Below are 27,043 nucleotides of genomic sequence, written 5' to 3' on the forward strand. Positions count from 1 at the left end.
AGCCGTAAGCCTTGGGTAGGTATGGGTTTTTCTTTGTCTCTCTCTCTCTCTTCCTCTCCTCTGCCATACCCCACTTTCCTTCTCCCTCCCCACCCCTCCCGCCTCCCACCTTTTCCCCTCTTGATTTCTCTCTCTCCCCCCCTTTCTCTCCCTCTCCCTCTTCTTTTTTCTGCATGCACTCCTAAATTCCCAAAGTCACATGGGCTTTAGTCTTTCTGCCTGGGAAAAGTTTCTGGTTCCCTTAATTGCTAGGAGTGTTGGCCCTGCCCTAAACAAGCTTCAGCACCTGCCAGTGGCTCCCAAGGAATACAGATCTGCCCTCTTGCAATAGAGGGACCCACTCTCCCTGTTAAACTGACTTCTGGGAATATCTTATCTAGTCCCCAGAGGGTCTCCCTAATGCACAGCAGGGCTCAGGGATTCCTGAGATGTATTCCGGATATAGGTGGAAGCTCAGAATGTCTTCTTGGTCCTTGTAAGCCCCCCTTTCCCTAATAAATGAGGGATAGACCCCCAGCCTGGCCCCGCCCATGGCACCAGCAGCCAGGGAGGAAATGGTCACTCTATGAGGAGGCACGTGGGATAGAAGGAAAGCATGGGGTCCTCTCTGGGGGCATGCGGCAGAAGGCCAAGGGCCTGATGCTGACTTCCTCTAGGACCCCAGTTCCAGATACCTCAGCTTTTAGAATGGGGTTGGAGGATCTTTTGGAGCCTGAGCCCTGGATTCTGACCCCATGGGGCTCTATGACCTTGAGACTGTTGTTCAGAACCCAGGCCTCAATTGTTATCCCCACCTGCCAAATGAGAGGCTCAGAGGTTTTCCTTATTCCCCGCTGCATCCCTCCATGTCAACCAGAGTGGCTCCTGCCTCATTTTTTGATGCCCTGGAGATCTGAATAAAACTCCATTTGGAAAGAAAAAATAAAATGGCTCCACTGCAAATTGTATTTTGTTAAACCAAGGGAAATTCCAGCCTCACATTCTGTTGTTCTAGAAACCTTTTCGGGTGAAAAAGGCTGGACCAGACCCAGGTAAAAAAGCAGTCTTCCTCCTGTTGGCTCCCCGTGGGTCCATGCCACCCTCTTCTCCAGGGTTCACCTCTCCTTTGTAATTTGCTCTCTCTCCCTGCTCCCAGCAGAGCCTCCTGTTGTTTGTCTTAGTGCCTGTTTCTGAAGGTGAGCTAAAGGGGAGGCTGTCCCTTCTGGATGTAAAAGGAGGAGCTGTGCCAAACAGGCTTAGAGGCAAAACTGACATTGCTAATAGGTGGGCACTGGTTAAAAGCAAAGAGCACTTGCGTTTTGTTTTTGTTTTGTATTATCTTTTCCTTATTTCCCTCAGCACAGGACCTGGAACCATCTGCCAAGGGTACAAAGCAGCCCTTAATCTGTTTGTGTTTGGGGCTGGCCTTCCACTTTGGATCCTAACTAATGGCTGGAGCAGCCGGTTCCACCTCTTGGGAGGCTCCTTTCCAAAGATTGCAAGCCAAAAAAGCCATGAACTCCTGTCCTAGAAGGCTAGGAAGAAAATCTCAAAGGAAGTCCTGGCCAGGCCACAGGCATGGATGGGGTCACAAACTGCCGCTTCTTTGGCTCTTTTATCAAAGCAGAGAAATGTTTCCACAGATATTCAAAATCCTGCTTAGAAAACCATTAAGTAGCTTTTCCCCCAGCCTACGCATTTCTAAGTAAGTATGGAAAAAGAAACTCACTGGGCCTGATTTTCACCTAGCCTGGCATTTAACTTTGTAGAGGAGGGCAGGAGTGAGAGAATTGGTGGAGCCTCAGCTGCTTCTCGAGGGGGAGACTCTCCTGAGAGCTTGGGCCATATATTCAGGACAGTGACGTGATGCTTATCAGCCACTGGGGAGAATTCCACAAAGGCGGATGGAGTGGGCACCATCTTGAAACCGAGGAAATGGTAGGCAAACAGGGCCCTCTGTGAGGACTGAGAATGTACCTTGGGACCCCTGGTTCAGCGTCTTCTCCTCTCATGTCTTCTCAGATGCGCTGGCTCCCTCCCTCCGAGGCTACTTCTCAGGGCTGGAAGTCCCGTCAGTTCTGCTGAATACTGTGTAAGTACTTGGTTTCAGTAAGAAATGCGTAAAGCACCTCACATGTGCCTGGTACATAGTAGGTGTTCCGGAAACAGCAGCTCCGTTCCTGCCCTCAACACCCACATCTTTTGCACGTCCTTTGATTGCCCACCTTTGCTAAACTCACTTGACGAACTCTTACCTGTATGATGCATCTCCTCCAAGAGATTTTTCATCTGGGATCAAGGTAGGAGGGAGGAATGAGAAGCTATTCTGTTTGAGTCCCATTTAAGAAACAGATTCCTGGGTTTCTCACTTCATAAGAGCAGATAGGGCTAGTTTCTGTAGAACAAGTGTCAGAAAATCTCATGACATAATTGTGATTCAGCTGCTGCCAGCATGAAACAAAATCCTTCCCCAAGCTACAGGCATAAGTCTTCTACTTATTTATGTAGTGGATTATTATGGGAGTTAGTGATTTATCAGAACTAACTCTTGCCTTCCCCACATGCATACCGGAAGTTCTAATCTTTACAAAGTACCTAATTTTTGTACTGAAGGCAGACATTGCACTGTTTCCAATAGGCTTTCCCTAGAGTTTTCATCTTGTAGTAAATGATATCCTAAATTGGCATGGTTGTGCCATTTTATCTTAAACCTCAACTTGCTTCAGAGAACTACCAAATGATTTTTTTCCCTGTACATACAGAATTTTGACTTAAGTACAAGCACCATTATTCTGCACTTTCATTTGGGATGTGAATTTGGGGAGTCTGTCCTAAAGTAAAGTCGTTTAAATGTTACAGTTCCACAATCAATCTTTTCTTGGCTTACATCATTCCTTCACAAAACAGGAAGGAAAATGGGAACAGGGAGGGACCAGCCCTTCAACCTGGTAGAAACTCTAAAGAGGCCATGGAAGGCTGCTGTGCACGTGTACGTAAGGCTAACACTGGAGTCGTGGGCCTATCCTTGGAGAACTGAAAACTAAGATAGTTATTTCCAAGTAAAACTAATGTTCTTTTTCCCTTTCAACCATTTATACATTGCCCCATGTGCCCTCTTAGACAATCTGAAGCTGTGGAGCCTCTTGGAGAGGCTAGTCCTTCCATGGTAAAACCGGCCTCTGGGTGACTTGTGTCCATTGTAAATGGAGAAATGTTTCAGACTGTTCATGGGGAAAAGATTGGAGAAATGGTAGCTGCTGGAGCCAGCCTTGTACGGTTGGTGCCCTCTTAGCAAGGAAGATGGAGAGCACTGAATGGGGTTTTCAGAGACTCCCGGGACTTGTTCTCCATAAGTGAGTTGTTCTGTTGACCGCAGGTCTCTGTGGTGGGTCACACCACCTTCACTTCATGTTCTGGGGGGGCCTTCTAACTGTGGGCTCCATTTGCTGAATTCTCACCACTGTTGGAGTTGGGCACCTCTAGTCAAGCTCTAGTTCTAGGTCAGAGGGAGTTCTCAAAGGAAGGACCTGACCAAGCAAGAGAAAAATTCGTGATGATATCAGAGTGTCAGAAATCCCACAAAAGGTTGTCAGAGTGGTCACTCAGTCCACCCATACCCCAGCTAGTCAGGAGTCTTTCCCTGATGGTGGTAATAAGCAGCAAGTTCAAGGATGCATTTCTGTGCTTTAAACATCAGTTTCAATAAATCAGAACTGTACCCATTCTTCCCCTAACCCACCATTTTTCTAAGTGTGGCCAAAGAACCCTTGTCTTCAGGGATCATCATAGGCAGAGTACACAGATGCTTTCAAGGTCAGACAGACTTACACAGATTACTTTAGCAAAAGATTCTCAGAACCTCTAATACAATTCAGGCATCATGAACCTCTAAGGGGAGGGAGATATGATATGCAATATTTCTCAAACTTAATCTAAGATGAGGGAATCCTTTTTTTCCACAGAATATCTTGAGACTAATGTTTTACATAAGGCAGACGGGGGAGGGGGGGGGAAGTGCCCTAACCTCTTATCCAGGAGTCTGTCTAAACCAGTGGCTCCCATGTACAGTTTCTTAGCCCTATTGTGGTCTGTAATGTATTTCATCAGTCTTTAATGATGTGGAAAATACAGTACAGGACAATGTAGTAGGTTCTTCCCTAAAAGCTACTTGTAGTTGTGTTTTATTCTGAATTGTGTTATTCCTTGTGTATTTGTGTGTGTTCACGTATCCTTAAATGAAATAGTAGTATATTAGTACATGATAGTTATATTTTAACTCTCCTTTCTTAGAAAAATAATTAGCAATCCACTGTAGACAACTAGAGACGAGACTTTACTTGTTTTCTCCCTGAAAATACCATTTTTAAGGTTTGAGGTGCATCTAGGGTTTAAGTCCAGGATTTCTTGAGTGCATGCTCCATATCCCTCTGCCCTTAGTTAACTTTAAACTCACATACCCTCCTACCCCTCATTTCTTCCTTCAGAAGAACCTGAATCATTTAGTTGCCTGGGATTCCCTCTCCATTTCTGGGGTGACATTGGCCCAGCCCTGCCATGTCACACAGCCCCAGAGGCACCCTTCACACTGACCCTGCCTTGGGAGCCTCTGTCTTCCATAACAGTGTTAATTTTCAGAGGCTGGTAGGGTGTTAAGTTGTAGGTGTCTGGATGCAGTAACAGGGATTTCTAAAGCTCAGGAAAGAGAGCTCATGGCTTGAAATGTAGATCCGGAATTCAGCATAAGCTGATAGGTGAGGAAGTTAATGCAAACATCCAAGGAGAAATTGGAAGAGAGGTCACTAGGTACAAAGCCTTGAGGCCCACCCAGGTGGAAGGAGCCAGCAAGGAAGGATGTCAAGAGTAAAGCCCAATCAGAAGTAGCAGGTGAGTCACAAAGCCCGGGAAGAAAAGTGTCCAGTTGCTCTGGCAAAACAGAGTCACCTGCTGTAGGAAAGTTAGGTACAATGAGAGAATACCTTCCAGTGTGGCGATTTCATTTGGCAGAGAAGATGGCAAAGGAAGGTGGTATCAGCCGAAGAAAGGGTTTGGTTTTCCTTAAAGCATTTGCAAAGGCCAAAAGTAAGAGAGCCACGATGAAGCAGCTACATGGGCTCCAGTCAGAAAGGTCCTGAGCTTCTTTGGTTTCAGCCCACCTGATTTCCAGATCCTCATTCTCCACACCTGTCCCTCACCAGGTTGCCCATCAGCTAGAGATCCAGAGATAGCAAAGGCTACCAAGGCCAGCAGCTTATGAAGTCTTGCACACTCTGCATGAAGAAATGTAATGTGTCCTGGGGATGAATCATTTTTCTGAGAAAAATTTAAGCCATAGCCGGACTCCCATTCTCAGAGGCAGGAGGAGGGGGGAGAGGCAGTCAGGAAGGAGCACAGATAACAGCACCCGTTACCGCTCCACTTGGGGGTGGGAGTCTAGTCTCCCCTCCCAACCTGAAGTTAAACCAGCTGAGTGTGCATCTATGACTCAGGCTCCTTCTAGGCTCTTGGATCGGGTCCTTTCCAAAACAGCTAATAATCCAAGCTATGTCATCTCAGGGAAATGTAAATTAGAGCTGGAAAGTGGTGCCGATGAGCTAATGTAAACATTCAGAGCAAAACAAGTCTCCCAGAAAGGCCAGATGAAGAGAACGGTGCCACCAAGAGCAGCACTGGCCTGTGTGGCTCCCCTCCATCAGGGGAGGGGCTTTTCTTCCCTTTTGGTGTTTTACTTGTGTGGGAAAGATGGCCCCAAAACAGAAGACAGGAGCAGGAGAGACAGCTGGTATCGAACATCATGACTCGTGTGCAGACTGGCCATCACTTCTGAAGGGATGCCATCTTTCCAAGTCTTGCTCTCCCAAAGGTTTTTCAAGGATTTCTGATTTATCCACCTTGACTTCCTATTGCTAAAGGGAAATTGGTGGTGGCGGCTGGACTAGAAATGTAAACAAGCCCTTTATTCTCGAAACAAATATTTGTCACATTTCTGCTGAATGCTAGACATAAAAATGTGGGGGAAAAAAAACAGACCTGTGCCCCACGGGAGCTTAAGCTCTGGTGGGAGAAAGTCATGGGCGAGAGCTTGCTCAGGATCTCCCAAGATAAGTAATGGGGTGTCCCACCACCTGTGGGCCTGCTGTGAGGAAAGTGCTGAGGTAGGATGCGTGTGTGTGAGTGTGAGCACACACGTGTGTGTATTACTGTGACCATCAGAAGAGAAGTGGGCAGAGGGGTGGCTGTTGGTGGTGTTTAGCCTGCTCAGCATCTTGCTGGATGGCTGGTGTTTCCCCTGGCTACCAACTCTGTCCCCCGCCCCTCGCTATAGTATTGCCATGTGGCAGAGAACCCCAGAATGTATAATAATGATTGAACATGATCAATTTCCCAGATAGATTGAGAACAAGAGGGCAGCCGTAAGTTTTCTCTCACTCTTTCCAGGGAATGAGACGTATACAGCTTTCGTTGTTGGATATCCAAATTTACTTAAGTTTAAAAAAAGAGAGAGAGTGGGGCTGGGGGGATTCTTTAAGAGCTCATGAAATTTCCCTGGCCGTTGACCAAGACCGCAGTATGGAAATTATAAGCATTTGTAGTCACGGCCTCACCAATTTAGGGATGGACGAGGCCGGAATTTGAAGTGGTTCATTCCTCGTGTTTTCTTTTGGGAAGGTCAGCCTCATCTGCCTTTCTTTGTGAGCAGGAGAGCCATGGGCACAGTGTGTGCTCCAGGCAGCAGCAGGTCCGGGATGTGGAAGCAGAGTGTGGAACTGAAGAGGGAGGGAAGGCACTGGGTCTGCAGGCAGGGCCACGGCTTCTGCAGTCAGACCCCACTCCCTCGCTGCAGTGCAGCCGGGAACTGATTCACTGCTCCCTTTCTCCTCTTAATCGAGGTCTCCTTATGACACTTAAACACCTACAGTGTTTAAGAGGTGCTGCTCCAGGTGTCAAGGGTATCACAGTGAACAAAATCAAAGTCCTTGCCTTCGTGCAACTGACATTCTACAACGGGGAGGAGATGCCTAACAATAATGTTTATGATAATAAACATCTAATGGTGTCTTAGTTTCCCAACTGCTAAAACGACCACAAAAGAGGTTGGCTTAAACAATGCGAATGTCTTGGCTCCTGATTTTGAAGCTAGAAGTCCAAAATCAAGGCATTGGCAGCTTGATGGTGGCATTCTGGGGCTGGCTGTCGGCCATCCTCGGGTCCTTGGCTTTCCATCACGTGGTGATGCACACAGTGCCATCTACTTTCTCTTCCAGGTTCTGTTGACCTCCAGGCCTCTTCCCGTGGCTTTCTCTGAGTTTTTCTTTTCTCTGTGTCTGAGTTTCATTCTGCTTATACAGGCCTCCAGTAGCATGGATTAAAGCCCAGGCTGATACAATGGGCCACACACCTGAACTTAAAATAACATCTTCCAAAGATCCTAATTACAGTGGGTTCACAGCCTCAGGAATGGATTCAGATTGAGAACATGTTTTCTTTCTGGGATATATAATTCAGCCTTCCACAAATAGGTTAGGTGGTGATAAAAGTTATGGGATAAAAATAAAGAAAACAAGGTAAGAGAAACAAATGTTCCAGGTTTCTGTTTTATACAGAGCAGTCAAGGGCAACTTGATAACATTTGAACAGACACTTATGCTTTTTCCAGATCTGTATGAAATTTCTTTTTCTGAACAGAGCCAAATTTACTCAAACATTTGGGGAATAATTTAACTTCTCTAGTCCTTCTCTTGCCTCCCCCTTTCCTAAATCAATGTACACGGGCATGGATGCAGCAGGCCTGACCTAGCTGAGGCTCTGAGAAGGCCCGGCCAGGCTGGCCTATTAGACATATCTCTGAAAGAGGTTTCTCTTCTTTCTCAGTGTGGAAGCACATGCCCTGCTTCTGTGCCCTAAGCATTCCTATGGGAATGCAGTCGGACTGCAGCCCGTGATCTGCTGCGGTTCCTGTTTGAGTTGTAAAGGTAGGGATGGACTGAAATCTTCCAGAAACCGTGGTGGGCACTCTTTCACTGCTCTGTTCCTCCATTCTTTTATGAGCGAAAAGACGACAGACCTCTGCAGATAGCACACATGCTTTCTGAGCTCACCCACTAACCACGTCTGTTAGGATGGCTACAGACAGTCAAAGCTGAGATTTCCCCCCTCTTGTCCACTGTCTGCTTTCTTGTTTTGGCTGGCTGTTCTTTGAGATCTGTGAGCGTACACACCAGGGAAGTTGCCTGACTGTCCCCTGGAAGAAATTAAAAGAAAAAGGCCATGCGTCCAGACCAGGGCATTGAGTCTTGTGGGCTCCACAACTCCAGGGAGGGCCGCCAGTGAGAGCCCTGCCCTGACCCCAGCCCGCTCCTTGCCCTCCAGTTCCTCAGCTGAAAATGGAAAATCAGATCGCCTGTGTGCTCACCATAAAGTTACAGATGTGCCCATTTCGAATTCCTTCTGGGCTTTAGGTGTTTGGGGGGAATCGTCTCACAGGGTCTCTGTAAAACATACTCCGGCTAATGCATGCTCAGTGCCCACTGGGTGGGCCCCAATGGGTGGGCACTGTTGCCGTGGTAACTGCTTTGGCACCGGGTACCTTACCCCAAGAGCAGCTTGTCAATCAAACCCCTGGAACCCAGGGCTAGAGCTAGGGTCCCGGTACTTGTAATTCATCAGTTTTGAGTCACACTGATTCAGTTCAGCCCAGAACCCAAAAGGAATCTGGGCATCGGTGTGGATTTTTTAAAACACCGGGCAAGTGCAGGCTGTGCTGGGGAAGCGTGGAGACGGGGCCAGGAGAAGCTTGGTGAGCTGATAAGCGTCATATGCAGAGATGAATGTTTATTTTTCCTGTCTGCAAGTAACCCAGCTTTTACTAGGAGATTAAGAACCACATCGGCTCCATCTTTGAAATGTTTTATACAGTGAGGTTCTGGTGAAAACTGTTGGTAATTCTGAGAAGAGACATGTCCTAGGAAGGCAGTCATTCCTTCAGCCTCGATCACTGCTGAGGTGGGTTCAAGGCCCGGGGTCTCTGCCGAAGCCTGTGGGGTGGGAGCCCCAAGGGGCCCCTTGGGGTCTCCCTCTGGAAGGGCTGTCTCCACGCTGGCCGAACCAGTCACACGTCCATCGAGAGCTCAGACGGGTCCCAGCAGTGCATTAGTTACGCACCCTTGTTCACAAAGCCCCTGCGTGCCTGGAACAACCTCTCTGTCTGCAGGAAGGAAAACAGTGCTGACCAGGGCTGAAAATTTGAGAAATGTTAGTAAGGAATGGGGCCACTGGCACCCACGCACACGGAGGGGTCTTCCTGCCTCACAGCCAGGAATTCTCGTGGAAACCAGCTGGCTCAGAAGCAGTCTTATTTGCTGGATCTCGGCATCTTCAGAAGGTGTATTTCAGAGCCTCGGGAATAGCAAGAGATGCTCACAAACGGGTTTCCTTTTGACCTTTCTTCTCCAGCAGGTGCTTGGAGTGAAGTTTAGCTCGTTGGTGCCCGTGACAGCACAGGGCTCCCCTGGAGAATTGCTTTGCACCCTCTGTGAACTCAAGTTGTCGTGGTAGTCCAAGTTGCTCCTGGAGCTGCTTAGGATTCTTGATTGTCCTCTACTTGGGGATGTCAGATCCTGTGACTTTCCCGGTCCAAGCATCTAACCGTCAAGGAACTGGGTGTGCACAGGCCCTGCCTCTCTGCCCTCGGGCTGATGCATGTCCCCCACCTGAGGGTCCGCCTGAAGGAAGGTGCCAGGCTGGGTAAAGCACCACTTTCTCCCAGTGCCTTGGGGCCAGGAAGTCCCTGGGAGCCTCACTCCCCTGGGAGATGCTTTTCTCCCTGGCTCCTCTCTTGTTCCTTCCAGTCCTGCGTTTGTTTTCTGTCTGCGGACCTGTGTTGGAAGGTCTTTCCTAGGAGGCAGTTTGTCCTCCTCTTTCTGCCCTCGGGGGCTCTGAGAGCAGGCAGGTCCTCCCACAGCCCAGCAGAGGTGGGGCTTCCCACACACCCATAACGGGACCTCTCTCTCTCCACCCCAGGTTCCAGGTGTGTGATGGTGGCTGCAATCTGTCTTGTGGGTATTAATGCAATCTCCAACGGTGGCTACTGCTCTCGAGCTGTTCTACAAAACTGGAGCACACTGGTGAGTTCCGAAGCCAGGCTGGATGAGCCCTCTAGAGGTGCAGTGTGGCCTGGGTGGGGCCAGTGGTGTAGACCAGGGCTACTTAGAGTGGGCTCAGGACTGTCCCCGTGTCACCTGGGAGCCTCGGATGCAGAAACAGAAACTCTGGGTGGGGCCCAGCCATCGGGCAGCAAACCCCCCTCCAGGTAGTTCTGCTGCCTGCCCGGGACTGGGAAGTCCTGGCCCAGCATTCTCAGGACCAAGCCCATCGGGGGGGCCGTCCCAGGGCTGCAGTTAATGGTTTCCAAAGCACCAGCCCACCCCGTGTTTGATCTGCACCACAGCCTTCCTGGGGAACTCCTGATTACCCAGTAGCTTCAGGGAATGAGATATTGCACTGGAGGGGATTTCACAGATGAAATGAAGCTTCTCTAAGCCCCTAAGCCTTTTGGAAAAGCAGCCACTTTAGGTGGAAATCTTTTTCAGATGTGGTATGTCTAATCCCCCATCCTATTAGTCCAATTATACTGAACGTAACGCAGCCCTTTCTTGAGTGTCTTCAGAAACAGGTCATCACCCTTGGACATGCCTGAATTATGTTGGATTCTCACTAAATTCCTCCAGACTGCTGGGCTTTTCTAGTAGGTGATCATTTGGGTGACAGATCTGCCTTTCCAGTCCCTATCAGCTGTCACCTCTCAATTTGGTAGCTGCCCTCAGCAAGTCCAGTCTTAAAACAACAACGGGGCATCCTCAGAGAAGGCTTCCCTGCCAGGCCCTGCCTGTCGAGGTGCCCAGGTCTCTCCGGAAAGCTTGGCTTAGAGCAGCTCGAGCGCCTGGGGCAGGCCCACAGCCACTTGTGTCTCGGCCCAAATAAGGTGGCGAATTTCATCCCTCAGAGAAGGCCCATAAAGAAAAGATGAGTCAGAAAGGAGGGTGAGATTCCTGCTGAGGACAGGGAACCAAGCCATCCTGGCCAAGGAGGGCATGAGCACATTTTGGGGACTGAGGTGATTTCACACTCAGATGGCCTCCGAGTCACAGCCCGAGGCACTCACAGAGAGCAGAGCCGCTGGGGAAGCTCAGAGATGAATGAAAAACCACTCATACAGTTTGTGGAGACTGGTTGGACACATGAAGTCTGAACTGCAACAGATCAACCAAATATCAATAATTCAGGGCCCGTGCAGCTGAGTCCAGCCAAGGACGGCGGCAGCTGGTGGTGATGTCCTGGCAGGGCAGACAAGGGGCCCCAGAGAAGAAGAGGGGGAGGTGGGCCGGGACGTGGCAGACGCCCCAGACATGCCTGCGAGAGTGGGGCGCAGGTCAACACAGCCCCAGGTGGGAAGAGGGTGTTTGGGGGCCTGAGGGCCCGACCAGCTAGTTCAAGATGTGGCTTAGCTCAGGCCCCCCGTGGGTTAAAAGAGGAGTCTCTTCTCTTCCCAAATCTCCCCCTGAAGTGCAGAGGTGGGCGTGGAGAAGGCTCAGGCCGGCAGGGGCTCCAGGCGTGGTGGGGGACACGCGGGCTGCTGCCCGGGGCCGCCCGTGCTGGCCTTGCAGCAAGGAACGGTTGCTAATGACTAAAGACGACTCCCCTCCTGCAGGCTCGAAAGCCCACAAAACTTTTAAAGGTTAACACGTGTTCTTATTATAAACGAAAACGAGCACTTGATTTTTTAACAAAATCTCAAGCTGACAGGCATAAAACAAAAACTCACTCTTTACTAATTCACAATCTTTGTCATACGATGGTCCATGTTTATTTGGAATCAAGTGGAGGGAGAATATTCCTTATGGGTCTTTGGATCAAAATGAATAAATATAAGAGAGAGAAAGTCTTAAGGAAGAAAATATTAATAATTAGGTCAAGTATACGTACATGAAATGGGCAGGGACACAGAAATAAAGAGAATTATTTCCTGTTTCTGGGAAAAAAGTTCATCAGACAACATCCTCCGTTGTCTACAAAGTGGGGATGTGACCTCCCTGAGACAGGAAGATTTCATATCTTTCCTTCTCCCCCTTGCTTATCCCATCACGTGCATGCTGTGGGCGACCCCTTTCTCTGCAAGGAGGACTTGAATTTTCTTCTTCCCCCTTGCCTGGCCCTCGCCTGGCCCACCCCCCATGGTGCGCTGTGTTCCCGGATGTCTTTGGATTCTGTTTAAGATGTCCTTGTTACTACATTCCAAGGTTTGAACTCCATTCCTAGTTAAACCTCTTCCTTGTTTACAGGGACTGAAATAGCCACATTTTGACCTTCTGTTCGGTCTGGGAACATCTGTGGCAATGCGGATACATTCTTTTCCCATGTGAGAATCACAGTGACATGGCACAGCTACGGAGAGGCTCAGAGACCGTAGACTCTTCTCCCTCTTCTCTCTTCCCTCCTCCCTTTCAGGTTCTTTTTATACTTCAAAAGATCAGACCTTCTAATCAGCCACAACTAATCAGACCCTTACAGCTTTCTTCCTGCTCAAAGGCCCAGGAAGAAAGGAACGGAGCATTACAATGTGGGAGTGGGTTGCTTATTCTCCAGGAAAGCTGAGGTGCCTTCCTGCTTCCCCAAGGGTGTCAGCTTCCTGCTGCAGGGCCCTCGTGGGCAGAGCTGCCCAGTGTGGTGCTCAGGACACCTCGGGCCGGTGGGCAGAGTCCTACGTGGGTCCCTGGGCACAGTCTTGGAACCACGTCTCATCATGGTGCATCACTTCCAGTTTCACGTGTCCTAGAAGCCAAGTGTCTGGATGAGACAACTGAATGTTTGCTGTACATAAAAGTGACCAGGTACAGCAGACTCCTCTTAGAAAGGAAAATGGCAATCCAAAGTAACCCCTGCTGAAAGCTAAAGCAGTGGCCTGGCCAGTGGGCATCCTGATAGGAGATAAGGAAAGGTTTGAGGGAGGGGGAAGGATGGCAGGGGGATCCGAACAGAAGAGAGGAAGTAAGAATGGGCACCGCATGTGCTTGTTGAAGGTAGATCAGGAGGCGTGTTAGGGATTTGGGACCTGGGGAGCCACAGGAGTCTGGAGAGATCTGGCAAGGGGCAGGTGTTTTAGGATCACAGCCATCTTGCTGCCCAAAGCGAGGTGGAGGCCCTCACCAGGAGAGCCGGGCCCTAGACGGCAACGGTGGAAGGAGCAGAGTGATCCAAGAATCAGGGCTCTATGAACTACGGTAAGGCAAGTCGGAGTAAGGGAGAGATGGGGTCAGGCTGGAGCTGTGCTAAGGCAAAGTGATGAGTCTGCATTTAGAGATGTTGACCTCACCAGGAATGTCCAGGAGAAAGCCGATGGTTAGGCAAGGGTGGAAAGGAATTGTCCGGGAATTGACTGCGGGACCAGGAAGAGGTCAGGGTTCACGCTGTGCATTTGCCCAAAGATGGTTGTTGAGCTCTCCGGGGAATAAAGCAGCAGTGACCCAGCCAGACCCCTGCCGTGGACTGTGCCCACCCACACTGGGGAGCTTCTGCAAAGGAGCCCTCATGCGTGGCAGGTTTCCTGGGCCTGGCTGCTGTCCCTTCTTTCTGACAGATCCTGAGAGCAGGGCAGCTGTGTCACCACAGCCAGTCAGGGCTGCTTCCCCAGGGCGGCACCAGGGCCCGTCACGGGTCGGGGGCCCTTTGGCTGGGCACTGGCCCTCTGGGCCCCTCTAGGCTCCCAGTATCCGGGGCTGCCGGGTACTGTCCTCTGTGACTTGGCCCAACGCAGGGACAGCCAGCGGGTGACTGCTTCTCAGAAACCGCTTCCTGGAACAAACACCCGCAGCTGGAGCTGCTGGCCTGTGGTCAGCTTTGGAATGACGTGGAACTTGTTGCTTGGGGCCTGACAGTCTCAGATGCTGGAGGAGGAAACTGGCCCCATATCCAATTTCCATAAGGCAGTTTCTCTCCACTGTTGACATGGAGTGACGGGGGTGTGGGCAGGAGGGGAGTTCTCCCAGAAGACCAGTGTCCTCGAGGGGCGGCTTCTTTGGCAGTTAGGGGGGAAGTGGAACAGGCCGGCAGAATGTCAAGGTCCTTGAGGGGGCTGCAGCAGGCCTGGCCCCCCCAAGGCCTCTGCAACCCTGATCCCAACCCCGTGAGCAGAGGCCCCCAAAGATGCCCCAGCGTACTGTACACCCCTGGACTGTAGGGTCCCCGAGCCCCATCCTCTTCTGAGTAGCCATCGGAGCAGACAGAAGAGAGGGGAGCCCTTCTGCTGGCCCTGCCCCCCCAACACGAGACTCACACGAGCCCAGTCACACCCTGCCCAGAAGCAACCCAGGGCCCAAACCAGAGGGGGTGCGAGAGCTTCCGGAGAGCGTTAACGCGGGGGGCTGACCCCCACTACTATGCTGGGCATGGCAGGGAGGAGCAGGTTTATTTATTTCCTCATTTCCGCCTTGTAGACAAATCCTCCTATTTCTAAGAACTCAGCTGAGAAAGTAAAGGGAGAAGGAGGAGGCAGGGAGGGGGTCTAACTAACGTTTGAGGTTCTGTATCTGTGTCAGGCCCTCACAGAGCTAAAGTCAAGAGCATTTCCAAATCAAAGGGCTCTTTAATTTGGCCTCTCCCTATAATAAGCATAATTAATATTAGTGTGATAGGACTAATATAATATTTTTACCACAACCTGGAGAGGTGGATAAGCGAGGCATTACAATACCAGTGCAGATGAGGCTCTCTGGGTGCCCAGGTTCTCAAAAAGGGACTTTTCCCACAGTCCATTAGGTTTGTGCTGATGGTATTGGGTCTTCTGACTTGTGACCTGTTATTTTTTCTACCAGTTTGTACAGTCACCCCGAATCTAGGATATAAAAAAGATATATCAGGCCATAGTATTTCCAGAAGCAAAACTCTAGGACATGCTGATATCTCGCCGCGTGTGCCTTTTCCACAACAGGTAGACGTGAACCTGGCAGGTTATAGGTGGCAAACTAACAAAAAGGCTTGAAAACTGGGGAAAGAAAAGAAGGTAAAATGAATGGCCATAATCGTAGAGGTTTTACGGTGCAGCCTTTACATAAATCAGGAGACCCAGGCACCACTGACCTTAGAGGGGTTTCCAAAACCCCTGGGCCTAGAGCCGTTTTAAGGCAAAATGGTGAGTCTGCAGCGGGCGTCAGGAAGTCCTCAGTGATCACTCGAAGGCCCCTTTTTTCCAGCCACAGAGCAAATCAAATAGATGAGCGTTTCTTTGCAACTTCAGGGGACGGGGATCTTGGAAAGTTTCTGTAAAGTAGGGAATAATCAAATGGAGATTAGTTACCTATCTAATTAAGGTGAGACCACTGATATTCTTGTGATTGTCTTTGTTTGCCAGGTTGCTGTGACAAATGCCACACAATATGTGGGCTTAAACGGAAATTTATTGGCTCGTGGTTTTGAGGCTGGAAGTCCAAAATCAAGATATTGGAAGGCTCACTTTCTCCCTGGAGACTGCAGCGTTGAGGCTGCTGCCAGCGATCCTTTGGGTTCCTTGGTTTTCCTGGCACATGGCGATGTCCTCTTCTTTCTCACTTGTGACTTCTGGGTTCTCACTCTAAGACCTCCAATAATCTAGATTAAGGCCTACCGTGCTTTTGTTGGGCCACACCTTAACTAAAAAGAGCATCTATGAAAGGTTCTGTTTGCTGTGGGTTCACACCCACAGGGCCCCAGATTTGGAACATATGTCTGTTGGGGTACATGATTCAACCTCCCCCGTGGTCTCTTTTTGGAGGGTCAATAAATATAAGTTTATACACACACACCCCTTTGTAGGGACTCGCCAGTGCACTTTCCCATGTTTCAAAGTGGTGAATTCTCCTGTCACAGGCCTCTCCAAAGCAAAGCCACAGCACCTAGGAGGACATGCCCCCCGTGGTTCTGAGATCTGCTCTCCTAACGTGATGTCTTTCTGTTTCAGGCTTGAAGAAACCTTGCCCAGTTTTGATCCCTTCAAGACTTTGCCACAGCCTCTATCACACATCTGTTTTCCTCGAAGAAAAAAAATATATAATAAAAATGTTTTACTCTTTTACACTGTATAATTGTAAGAAATAGTGTGGCGTTTGTGAATGCATGGTTTGACATACATTTCTGTACAGTTTGGAGATATTTTCAAATGGAACATAAAAGAAGTCAACAATAAAACCAGGAGAGTGAGTATTTTAATACCAAACCTTTTAAGGATGACAGGATGGACAATCTTACACTGGGTTGGATCACAGATTTTGTGCTTGACTTTTGAATGCTTGCAATTAAAAATATCTATTTTTTTCGCTCTAAAATAAGCTGCATGTTTGAGGCATGTTTTTAAATATTATGAGTTTTCCAGAATTGTATTGTTAATGTATAGAAATCTGTTTCCCTGGCTCGAGCCCAGGGTAAATTTAAAAACATGGTGCACATGTTAAAAACAGAACCGTGCTATCTGCAGGATTAGGTTTATATAATCCCAGTTCTAATAGGATATCCCTGCAAGACAATCAAAAGCTTACAGAAGCTTCTAACGTAGCGGCATGTTCACAGCTGGGCAAAGAGAACTTGCATTGGTACAGATTCCTGATCGGAGGAGGTGTGCCCTTAGAAAGCCCTGGCAACTCCAGATGGGACTGTGCCAAACTGTGTGCCAAGTGCTGGGTTTTGTGGTTTTCTTGTTTTTTATCTTCTATAATAGCACGTTCTTGTGTGTGTGTGTAACTCACTTAATGCCTAACTCACATTCCTTCAGCCATCCTCATCCTCCCCCCAGTGGAAGTGAAGAGTCGGTTTCACTGATAAGGAGAAACCTGACTCGGGGCAGCCCTGCCTCGCCACCCCGCTGGCTGCTGTGGGCAGCGCACGTCTCCCCGGGGATTTTGCAGACCTCGCTTGGGCTGGGCTGGCGTTCCTCAGTCTTGGCGGCACCATGCCAGGTGAGCCACTTAAAACAGGCTCTTGAATTCCGTTTTCCTGTCCAGAGACTACCTGCCCCACCAGCACAGCAGGAGATGGGGTAGCCAGTGGGAGTTCAGAATCAGTACTGTTCAGCTTAGTCAAGAGAGAGCCAAAAAGCCAGTCTGTTTTGTAAGTGGACACGTCAATCTGACAGCCCAGCCTCTCCCTCTTGTTGTAGACGAGCCGTGTGTAGAATTATATCGACCTAAGAATTTTCCAGTGCCGATGTGGCAAAACGTGATCGCAGCCTTTTGTATTGACCTGCTCACATTTGTACTGAAAACTTAAGTGTTTTAATAATTATTGGTTTTATTTTTTTTCATGTTTGTTTCATTCTTTTCCATTGGAAAATAAAGATGTCAAGAAGCTTTTAAATAAAGGTCATGGCAAAAAACAAAGTAACCCCCCCCAAAAAACAACGAGAAGGGCTAGGGGTGAGAGGTTTTTTTCTTACCATAAATAAGGAAAAAAAGAATAATTAGTGGCTTGGGGACAACTGATACATTAACTCTGGTGTTTAGGGACCTACTATGCCTTCAGGGCCGCTTGGCTCTCAGAAAGACTTCTGTACTCTTGTTTCTAAGGAAAACAGAGCAACTTCCACATGGTCGATTATGCTTTTTTATAAACTGTTTAAAGGTACTTTTTTATTGTCATTTTTAAAAATAAAGTGCTTATTCCAGCTATCACACCATTGTCTGGCAAATTCCTTTTTGCGAGAACAATCAAATGCATCCCACACCACAGACCAGGGAGCAGCTGCTTTTTCCCCCAGTTTCAGACCTTGGCAAAGCTGAGCAGTGGCCATTGAGCCCGAGCACAGAGCGATTCGAGGAGGAGCTGCTAGTAGGAGGGGAGAGGCAGAGGAGCCCTCCAGCAGGGCACCGCTGAGGGCACGGCCCGGCCTGGCACCGCGGGCTGCTGGCCTGCGTGCCCCCTGCAGGGAGACTCGCACACCTGTCTTTTGATGCCTTTTACTGCTCTTAGCTGCTTACCACATCCACAGCCTACAAAGCTTTAGCTCAAGATTGTTTTAAATCTATTACAGCATCACTTACGGTTTTCTACTGACTTAAAGGAAATACATTTTACTAAGTGATAAACCAGGAATTAATAGCCAAGACAACAAGCCGTGTTTTGTATACACCCTCACTTACCCCCATCCCCACCAAAAGGAATAAAAAGACCGGTCTTAATTCTAAGCAAAAGCAACAACCACCAGTAACTATTAGTGTTCTTGGGCACAGCCCTTGGCTCTGTGGTTCGGATCCTACGTCCTTTTCACAGAGGAGACCATCCACCAGAAGCAGGTCCAATGCCCTGGACCCTGAGGGAATCAGGAAGCCAGCAGGCAGCCTGTGCAGCCTGTTCCCAAGCTTTAACGTTCACAGCCAGCGTGGCTCTGGGACAGGCTCCTCCTGGGGCTTTGCCTTCAGCCCAGCTGTGAGCTTCCACCTTCCAGGTGCCAGAGATTTGCCAAACAGCCCATGAGTTGAGGGCAGCACGTCCTGAAGGAGATTCGCCGCCTCTCCAGGCCTGTCCTGGGCCACCATCCCAACGAGCCACTGACTGAACACGTAGTTACTTCCATATGATTTTTCACGAGGAGCCTTGGGAAGGATAAATGAGCGCCCCAAAGCATCTCCATGCTAGTGGTCACTAGAGATGTGTAAGTGACGGTTCTGGATGGTCTCTACCAATCCAGTGGGAATTCTAGATGTTTCCCACTCACCAATCAGTTAAACACCAACATCATTTCTGTCTTGTGAAAGAAAATGCCTGTTCCGTCACTCTATTGAGCAGAAATGCAGTCGAGTATATCTTTTAGATTTGTGAACTTGGGATAAAAAAGGCAGATGTTCTATTCCTCTTGCTTGCAAACAAAATGTACCAGTTCATAGGCTCCAGAAAGACGGTAACTAAGCTATCTTTCGGTTCATTGCCAAATGAACCCTCCCTAGCGAGAGAGGATGTGCCACTTACAAACACACACAAGACATAGCTGTAAAACTGGCATCCAAAATTAAATGCTGTACCTTCTACCTTCATGACAAAATTACACATTAAAGGAATTTGGAAAGAATCTTTAAAATTTACAAAATGAACTTTACACCTCCAGCTCATCATATCTAAGCCTCGGATTCACTGGCCCTGGTGCCTGCATGCATGTTGGACCTATTTTCATGGGATCCACCTGCAATTAATACCACCTCATCCCTGAAGTTCCCCAAACCCACTACCCATGACATCTTTGGGTTCAGAGTTATGTGCCAGAAGGAACATTTTTCAGAACGATGGAGGCATTGCTAAAATCCCTGAATTCTGTGACCCAATATACAAGAATTTTTGGTGTCTCTGATAGGGTGGCATATAGTGATCAACTAGTTATCTGAGGTCTTTGGTAATATGTGCAGATTTCTCCTGAATTCCATATCGAATAAAAGAAGAATCCCGAGAACTGATGAAAAGAATTCTCTTACCCGATATTAGAGTACTGGCACGTAGTTGCTGTCTTACTCTTCAACTCTTAATGTCACACCCTCTTATGACATAAAACAGCGCCATGATATCCTTAGAAGGCAAGTAGGAGAATACTATAGTCTGTTGTTACCTGATATACTAGTTCTCAGAACACCTAAACTAAAACCCTAATGAGCGATACTGAAAATCTACATACAATCAGCTATTTGATTAAGGTCCCCCAATTAGGAGATTTTTTTAATTGCCATAGTAAAGCGTCTATTTGTTGCCGCTGCAGAACATTCCAGATGATGCTAAAATACTGTTAACTCTTCCCTAAACTGGCCAGGCTCTCTAAGTGCCCCAGATCCCAAAAGATGTCACTATGCTAAGAGAATTCTTTCTTTTGTTTTCATTATTCTTCAAGCTCTGTGGTGACAGCCAGGGGATCTATTTTACCAGGGCCATCAGGAATTCAAACAACACCGATTCTGCTTTATGGGGGGCAGGAGGGGTCGTGTTCCTACAAACTGTAACATAATTTGCCCACGAATAGAAACAAAACAGTGAAGACTTCAGTTCTCCATGGCTTGTACACATCTTCCCCTTATGGAAGGTCTGAGGGGAAAGGGGAGTATCAGGTCCTTTGGTTCCACTTATCCACCTGGAATATTCAAACAGAACTCTGATCATGCAAATTAACACTAAATTAGTAACTTAATTAGGCAAAATGCTTAAACTCAACCCAAATGTCTTCTGAGCAAAAGGAGGCCTAAATGCAAAGAAATGACACTGAGGTTAAAACATTATCTGTGCAAAGCGGCCCTTAGCCCCTTGGTGTGAGGGGCTCATCCAGCAAGTTAAAAATGCAAATCAGGTGACATACTCTTATAATAATCAAGTGCAAGCTGAGGCTATAATTTATTCAGTTCTCCCCTGTTGGTATCTCTCATTTATTACTGCATCGAATGTCCTCTGAAATGCACAAGCCCTGCAAAGTCCTGGCCCGTTGAATTCTAAGAATGCACAAAGCCCAGCCAGTCCCACGTCAGTTTCCAGTTGATCCCCTTCCCTACATTTGAAGTTGACTGCCCTGAAAAGGCACTGGTTTCTCACCAGGGTCCTGAAACCACTGGGCCCCAGTCACAGGAATGAGCTGGCTCACCTCCAAACCAGGGGAGCCGGACTGCTCACCATGTGGCCCAAACCATCCGAAGGCGACCATCTGAGTAAGTTGTCACAATCTGCTGGAGAGTAACCAACCATATTTATTTCTAATGGAAATATTTTCATGAAGGAAAATGGCTTTTTTTAAAAAAAAAACACAAAACAAAGCAAAATAAAAAAGCCACACCCGTGCCCTGGAGAAAGGTCAACAACACAATGCCAGGGCATATTCTAGCCCTGTGTTCCCAAAGTGCTTCTCCCAACACACACACTGGGACAGGGACAGGCAGTTCCGAGGTCCAAGTGAGTTTGAGAAATGGTTTCCAAATTCTTTTGACCTTGAAGCCTCCCCACCCGTCTTCCTCCCACAGAACACCCATGAGCATTCCCCAGGACAGGCCCACAAAATGCACACTGGGGAATTACTAACTAGTCCTGGAGACAGCACTCGGGGGATGATCGGTCACTGCTATTGACCCCATGCAGGGCACTCCAGCCTCACCACACAGAAGGCAATGCTAGTCTCAGCTTAAGAATAGTCAATAAAAGTCCAGAAGAGTTGGAAGTAAAGCAGTTATCTTAAAAAAAAAAAAAAGTCCAGAAGAGCCAAAATCACTGTCCCCAAAATGAATCCCCTTAAAATAGAAACCTACCTATGGGGAAGGGGGGACACAGCAGCATCTCATCTTTTCCCCAAAATGAATCCCCTTAAAATAGAAACCTACCTATGGGGAAGGGGGGACACAGCAGCATCTCATCTTTTATGCCTCGGAGAAAACTGCCATTAGCTATTAAGAATTGGGGAATTTATAAATTCAAATGCGTATTCCCATAAAACCACTGCATTTAGGACATGTTTTTGCTGCTAATGATTTCAAAAAAACAGCTCCCAAAAGAAATCAAGGGCTATACACTGGAACTGCTCTCTCTGTGAACACTGGGCCTGAACTAGTGGGACGTCCCGGCATGCCTTTTCACTAATATTCTATGTCAACAGGTATCGAGTGCTCCTACGTCCCCTGGCTCCCACCATCACCCGGATGCACTTACAGGAGGTGACACAGCAGCCAAATGTTCGGTTTTTACACTTTGTCTAAGCTCAACTGCATCTCTCTCAGCAATCCCCTAAAAGCCCCGAGTGACTGCAATGAATTATAGATTGAAAGCACTACAGACTGTCTTAACCTCTTAATGCACTCAGCCATGCCCACTTGCTCCTAAATGGCCACAGATCCAGGAGAAAAGGGCAGAGGCAAGAACACTACTTCAGCTCTAACTTGGAATTTCTGATGCACTGTTTTTAGACACCCAGAAACGGCTGGTAAGACTATTCTTTTCCTTATGATCTTCAAACACAACTGGACTCCTGTCACAACTTCCACAGAGACTGTGCCTTCCCTCTATGTCACCAGATGACCAATCCTGATACCTCAACGTGTAATAGGCAAAGGGGATCAGGGTTTAGCAAAAGAAAATGTGAGCTAATAAGTAAAGCCTTAGAACTTCAAGAGTTTGGCAATTTAGCAGGACACGTCAGCTCTCTAGATCTCAATTTCTTCATTTCTGAAATGAGTTTTAGACAACATAACTGAAATCAAATTACAATCCTGTCCACAAAGTACTGAAGAGGCTTAGCTAGAAATCACAGTAATATACAACTAGCAGTAAAGCATCTTATCCTAGAAACCTGTGAGGGAGACCTTGATGTCTGTTTCCTTGCAAAACCAGATTTAGTGTCTGAGATGTCCAAAACACATTTCCAGAACTAGCCCACAAAATTGGATGGTGTGTAAAGACCACAATAATTAGGCAACTGCTTAGAGATAAGCTAGCTCTAGATTTTTGAAGAAAAATTAGCCGTATGCCACAAGACATTAAAGCTCCTTCCTACTAGCAGAAAACTTCCGATACAAAGGAGCAGGTTGAGTTTCCTATGTTCTAAATTATTGTTTGGAACCTGAGTTTTACATCTCCTGCTGTATTTTGAGGCTTAGAAGTAAGGAAGAGGTAAGCAGTAAGTTGTCATTATATACGGATGGGAAGGAGCAAGAAAGGATAAAGAGAACTTATAAAAACAAAAAGGCCCCTGGTCATCTGCACACAGTATTCATTGCTTTGTGTTACCATCACGCCTTTTTGAGAACACTGAATCTCGTTATTTATAATCCACTACAATTTCAACTTGTGATATGAAGATTGTAGCAATCGATCCAGTGGACCACAGTAGACCATATAAAAAGCTCAGATAATTTTACCACAGATGCTGGAATTACCACACAGATTTCCCATAAGTCGCCATGACTCTTAAGAACCCACCCATGTTGGATGATGGCACTCGTGAGCTGGGCAGGGGGGCGGAGGGAACCTCCTCGAGAAAAGCTGCAGGGTCCAGCCACACAAGGGTGTGACATGGTGAAGCTGATGCTGGGGTTGGCAGGAAGACTCTCTGCATCATGTTCAAGATGGTATCAGAGCATGTCTTACTAAATCCAAAAGGCTAAAAAATAATGATTGACCCTTTTAAAAGAAAACATTAAAAATTACAGTTAGCTTATCTTTATTGCTTCAACTGGAAGTGTAATTTTGTGTTCCAATTAGGAAATTCCTGTGATCTGCAATACAGTGCAAATTATGGGCTTCAATAACATCCCAAATGTATGCCTTTGTGGAAGTGAGAGACTGAAGCTGCTTACTGCCATTCCCAAGAATAAAAAGAAACAAAGTGAATTCATTAACATCTTAAAAATCCTTCTACAATGACTTTATTATAAATATGTTCTCTTGGAATAAACAAATATCGCATTCAAGACTATCTGCAAACTGCTCTAAAGTAATAAAAGAGGGAAAATGGAACCACTCAGAAGCAGAGTTAAATATCAGACACCTGCATGCTGTGCAAAGCGCCTTCCCCCCGAGAAATAACAGAAGGGTAACAGTGCACATCACGCAAAGTCACACTTCTCGTCAGCCTATTCAATCACAATAAGCTTTGAGTGTGGTAATCTGCACTTGTTCTGTAAGCTGATCTGCTCCTCTCCTCAGTCCTAAGAAGTAAAATGGAAAGATGGTCAGTCTTCAGATTCCAAGGATCAATGAGAAAGATCTTGATTTTGTATCTGTAACTCTCTGCTCAAGGACAAAACCGTTCGCTATTTGCCGGGAGTAATGTCTGAGTAGTCCTTCAGCACTCCAGCCAAGTGTTCGTTGTGCGTCTTAAATCGCCGCTTTTTCTGTGAAGCAGGCTTTTTCCTTCTCTGAATAGGGGCCTAAAGGAAAAGGTTAAAACAGTTAACAAGTTACTCAGAGGAATATATGGTCAGGATTTACTAAACCTGCCCAGAAACTAGCAGAGCCAGAGCTTTCAGCCTTTTATTTTGCTTTGGAGCCCAGTATCGTAAACACCAATCTATAGCACGCTCCCAGACCACAAACACAAAATCCAGAAAACCACCAGGAAGGCAAGCCAAGGAAGGCAAGCCATGACAGTGGCGGGGAGGGGGGTGGGGTCCAGCTTTGCTCCTGGACTAGGGATTGCTGATGAGCTGGTACTCGGCAATTCTCAAGTCTTCCTTCGGTTACCACTCCCTACTATGTGCAGGGTTCAGGGGCTAAAAAGACAGTAATATCTGGTTTCTAGGGGCCCTGAAAATCTATGACAACGCCATGTGGCCAGGGCTATGGCGGAGCCAGGCGCTGAGTACCGAGAAGCACATGGTGCATTCGGGCCAAGCAGATCCCCTGCAGAAATCAGGAGAAGTATGTGCAGAGGATTGGAGGTGGCAGAGCGGGCAACGCGGGGGAACTGCAAACAATTCAGCAAAGCTGGAGCTTAAGGGTAGGAGCTGCTAGGATTGGGGCTGCACAGGTGACGGGGAGGCCCATGCCTGCCTGGGGCAGGAGACGCCCAGTGGCCCTCCTGTAATCACACACGGTCCAGTTTGCATCTGACCAAATCACTGCACTAGGACACTGAGGAAAAACTGAAGGGGGAACTGGCAACCTGCTCTTCAGAGAGCAGAACAGGAAGCAGGCTAACAGTTCAAAGAAAATAGGATTACATTTTTTTCTAGAGATCACATACCACTTTCTTTGGTCCAGATTCCTGCATGGAAGAAATACCCTGTCGCTTCAGATACTCTTCAATTTTCTCCTCATCCATTGAATCCACAGTGACACTTCTCCAAAGTTTCTGGAATTCTGTACCAACAAGGTAGTCGTTACTTTATACATGCTACAGTTGTTCAGTGACTGAAATCCAGGCTTCAATACTAACTTCTCTGAGTCTAAATTAGCACGTTTGAGATTTCATTATAAAAACAAAGTAAGTAAGACAAGAACATTCAAACGCTGGACACTGAGTAGCAGAAGGGCCTGGGAACACAAACCTGCACAGTTACAGGCCCTGTTGGTGGTCTTCTATTTTTAGAGTGTAGTAAATGAGGGATGATGTGACCTAGGCCTGTCTGCTTTCCTGGGGGAGGAAGGTACTCAACACTCCCTGGATTCCAAAAATCAGTTCCCTCCATCTGGGGCAAATACTTCAAATTCCTGCTCATCTCCCCTGAGTTCAGTATATTGAATTTTCTTTCCCGTCAATAATAAGAAACATGTCGGGAGATGGGGAGCCAAAGTTTTACACAGGAGTGAGGTGTACCTCTAAAAGAGTTTATTTGCAAAACAGATTTTTAAAATCAAATAACTCAAGATGGCAGGAATGGGTCATTAAGAAGTCATAAAAGAGAAGGGGGTGGGGGTAGACTAAGATAGAAAATCTACCTCATATCCCCTATGCAACAAAGGAGAAAGGTCTACTATCCAGTCCACATTTCACCCTGAGAGACATGTGGCCCCTGCGCCACATCACTATTTTTGCATCTGAAAGAGATCACAACTGGGACATGTCCAAAATGAAAATAATTTGCATCTTAAATTCTGCTACTAAGGTCCAAATAACTAGGTCTCACTTCATTATCAAGCATCACAGAAAAATTCCTTGTGATGTCAAAATTCTAAGACTAATGTCCGTTGGAACACAAGATAAAGCAGGTCGGCTGAGAGCTCCGAGGGGGTTAGCCCAGGCCTCCCACTCCCACCAGCTGCACACTCCGGCCGCCCCGCCTGCACACCTCCCCAGGAAATGCCTTATCAGAGTGGTGACTGGCACCCCCACCTCCTTTCAGGTCCCAACCATTCGACCATTCATTTCCTGCATGCCGTCAGCACAAGCAAACTATAAATAAAGTAGGCACCCAACACTGTCTTTTAATGGGGGGAAAAAAACAGAAGAAAGACTAGAATTTATAAACTCAGATTTTACCCCTTTCAATTCAAGAGAACCTTTCCCACTGGAGCTACAAATGAAAACTGTATAACTTAAAAGAATACCACAGAAGGAAAGAAAAATTAGCCAACTTATTAATGAAGTTTTGCTTAAATTGCAAATAACTCATTTACCTTTTGGCTATGCCTATGTCTTTTTTGGTGAAATGCAAAAGTAGGAGAACAAGGTGGTAGAGACTGGGGAGCCAGACTGCCTGTGTTCATACTCCACTTACCCCCATTACTAACTATGCATAATGAATAGGGCAAGTTACTTAACTGTTCTGCCTCCGTTTCCTGATCTGTAAAAGGAGGATGGTAATAATACCTTCCTCATAAAATTGTGGGAATTAAATGAGTTAAAATATGCAAACGCACTGAGAACAGTGCCCACAAAAGAAAAGGCAACATGTACATAATAGTTAGCACCATCACCATCATCTATCATCTCTAATTTCTGGGTGTTGATCCCTTTACTGAAAGCAGTATGAACCACCTAAGAAAGGACTGGCTAATAGATATGTGATCACATTTATGTAAAGTAGAAGAAACTAAAATTCTACACAGAAAGCATATACATATACATAAGAAATGTATCATAAAGGTCTGGAAGGACACACCCCAGAGAAAGGACTAAGGTTTGCTGGGGTAATTTGCAGTTTGCCTCAATATAATTCTTGACAAAAAATTCTAACATGCAGTATGAATTTGAAAATAATAAATGGCACCCCAAGAATAAGAAGGATTATAATAATAATTAATATAGTCACTGCTTTTTCTTCCTTCTACATTAGGCCACGGTGTTCTAACTGCATCAGAGTGAAGGTGCACTTTACCACAAAAAGAAAAGAAAAAAAAGCAGAATCCCAAACAGCAACACACAATCTTTCTTTCCTATTAAGATGCCTCCTTTTTCCCTCAAAAGTTTTATCTATTTTGCTGTTCCAGAAAATAGGATATTTCTCAATTTACCTCATCTTCTGAAGTAGTAATCCTAACTTTTACATACTGTCAAAATCATTTCCCTAGTGTGGCAGGGTAACGGCCCCCCAGAAGATGTCCTAATCCCGAGAACCTGGGAGTATGTTGCCTTGCATGGCAAAGGGAACCTGGCAGATGG

At 47.1% G+C, this 27,043-nt stretch overlaps 2 protein-coding genes across 3 annotated transcripts in view; one reads left to right on the forward strand and one right to left on the reverse strand.

Moving 5' to 3' along the window:
• RBPMS (RNA binding protein, mRNA processing factor) overlaps positions 1-17,666 on the forward strand; it is a 168,292-nt gene extending 150,626 nt beyond the window's left edge. Inside the window, exons 7-9 of the mRNA XM_037831291.1 lie at positions 2,002-2,071; positions 9,997-10,100; positions 15,965-17,666. Coding sequence (XP_037687219.1) covers positions 2,002-2,064 — 63 coding nt within the window. The 3' untranslated portion in view covers positions 2,065-2,071; positions 9,997-10,100; positions 15,965-17,666. The remainder of the gene's footprint in view (positions 1-2,001; positions 2,072-9,996; positions 10,101-15,964) is intronic.
• Positions 17,667-23,350: 5,684 nt separating this feature from the next.
• Positions 23,351-27,043, reverse strand: part of GTF2E2 (general transcription factor IIE subunit 2) — an 84,745-nt gene continuing 81,052 nt past the window's right edge. Inside the window, exons 7-8 of one of the 2 annotated variants that reach the window (XM_037831295.1) lie at positions 24,686-24,801; positions 23,351-23,870 (exon numbers count right to left, since the gene is read on the reverse strand). In XM_037831295.1, the coding sequence (XP_037687223.1) occupies positions 23,754-23,870; positions 24,686-24,801 (233 nt within the window). In that variant the 3' untranslated portion in view covers positions 23,351-23,753. The remainder of the gene's footprint in view (positions 23,871-24,685; positions 24,802-27,043) is intronic. The other variant, XR_005216039.1, reaches the window with a different exon arrangement.

The sequence above is a fragment of the Choloepus didactylus genome, chromosome 3, assembly GCF_015220235.1.
Source record: "Choloepus didactylus isolate mChoDid1 chromosome 3, mChoDid1.pri, whole genome shotgun sequence".
In the NCBI taxonomy this organism is placed as follows: Eukaryota; Metazoa; Chordata; class Mammalia; order Pilosa; family Megalonychidae; genus Choloepus; species Choloepus didactylus.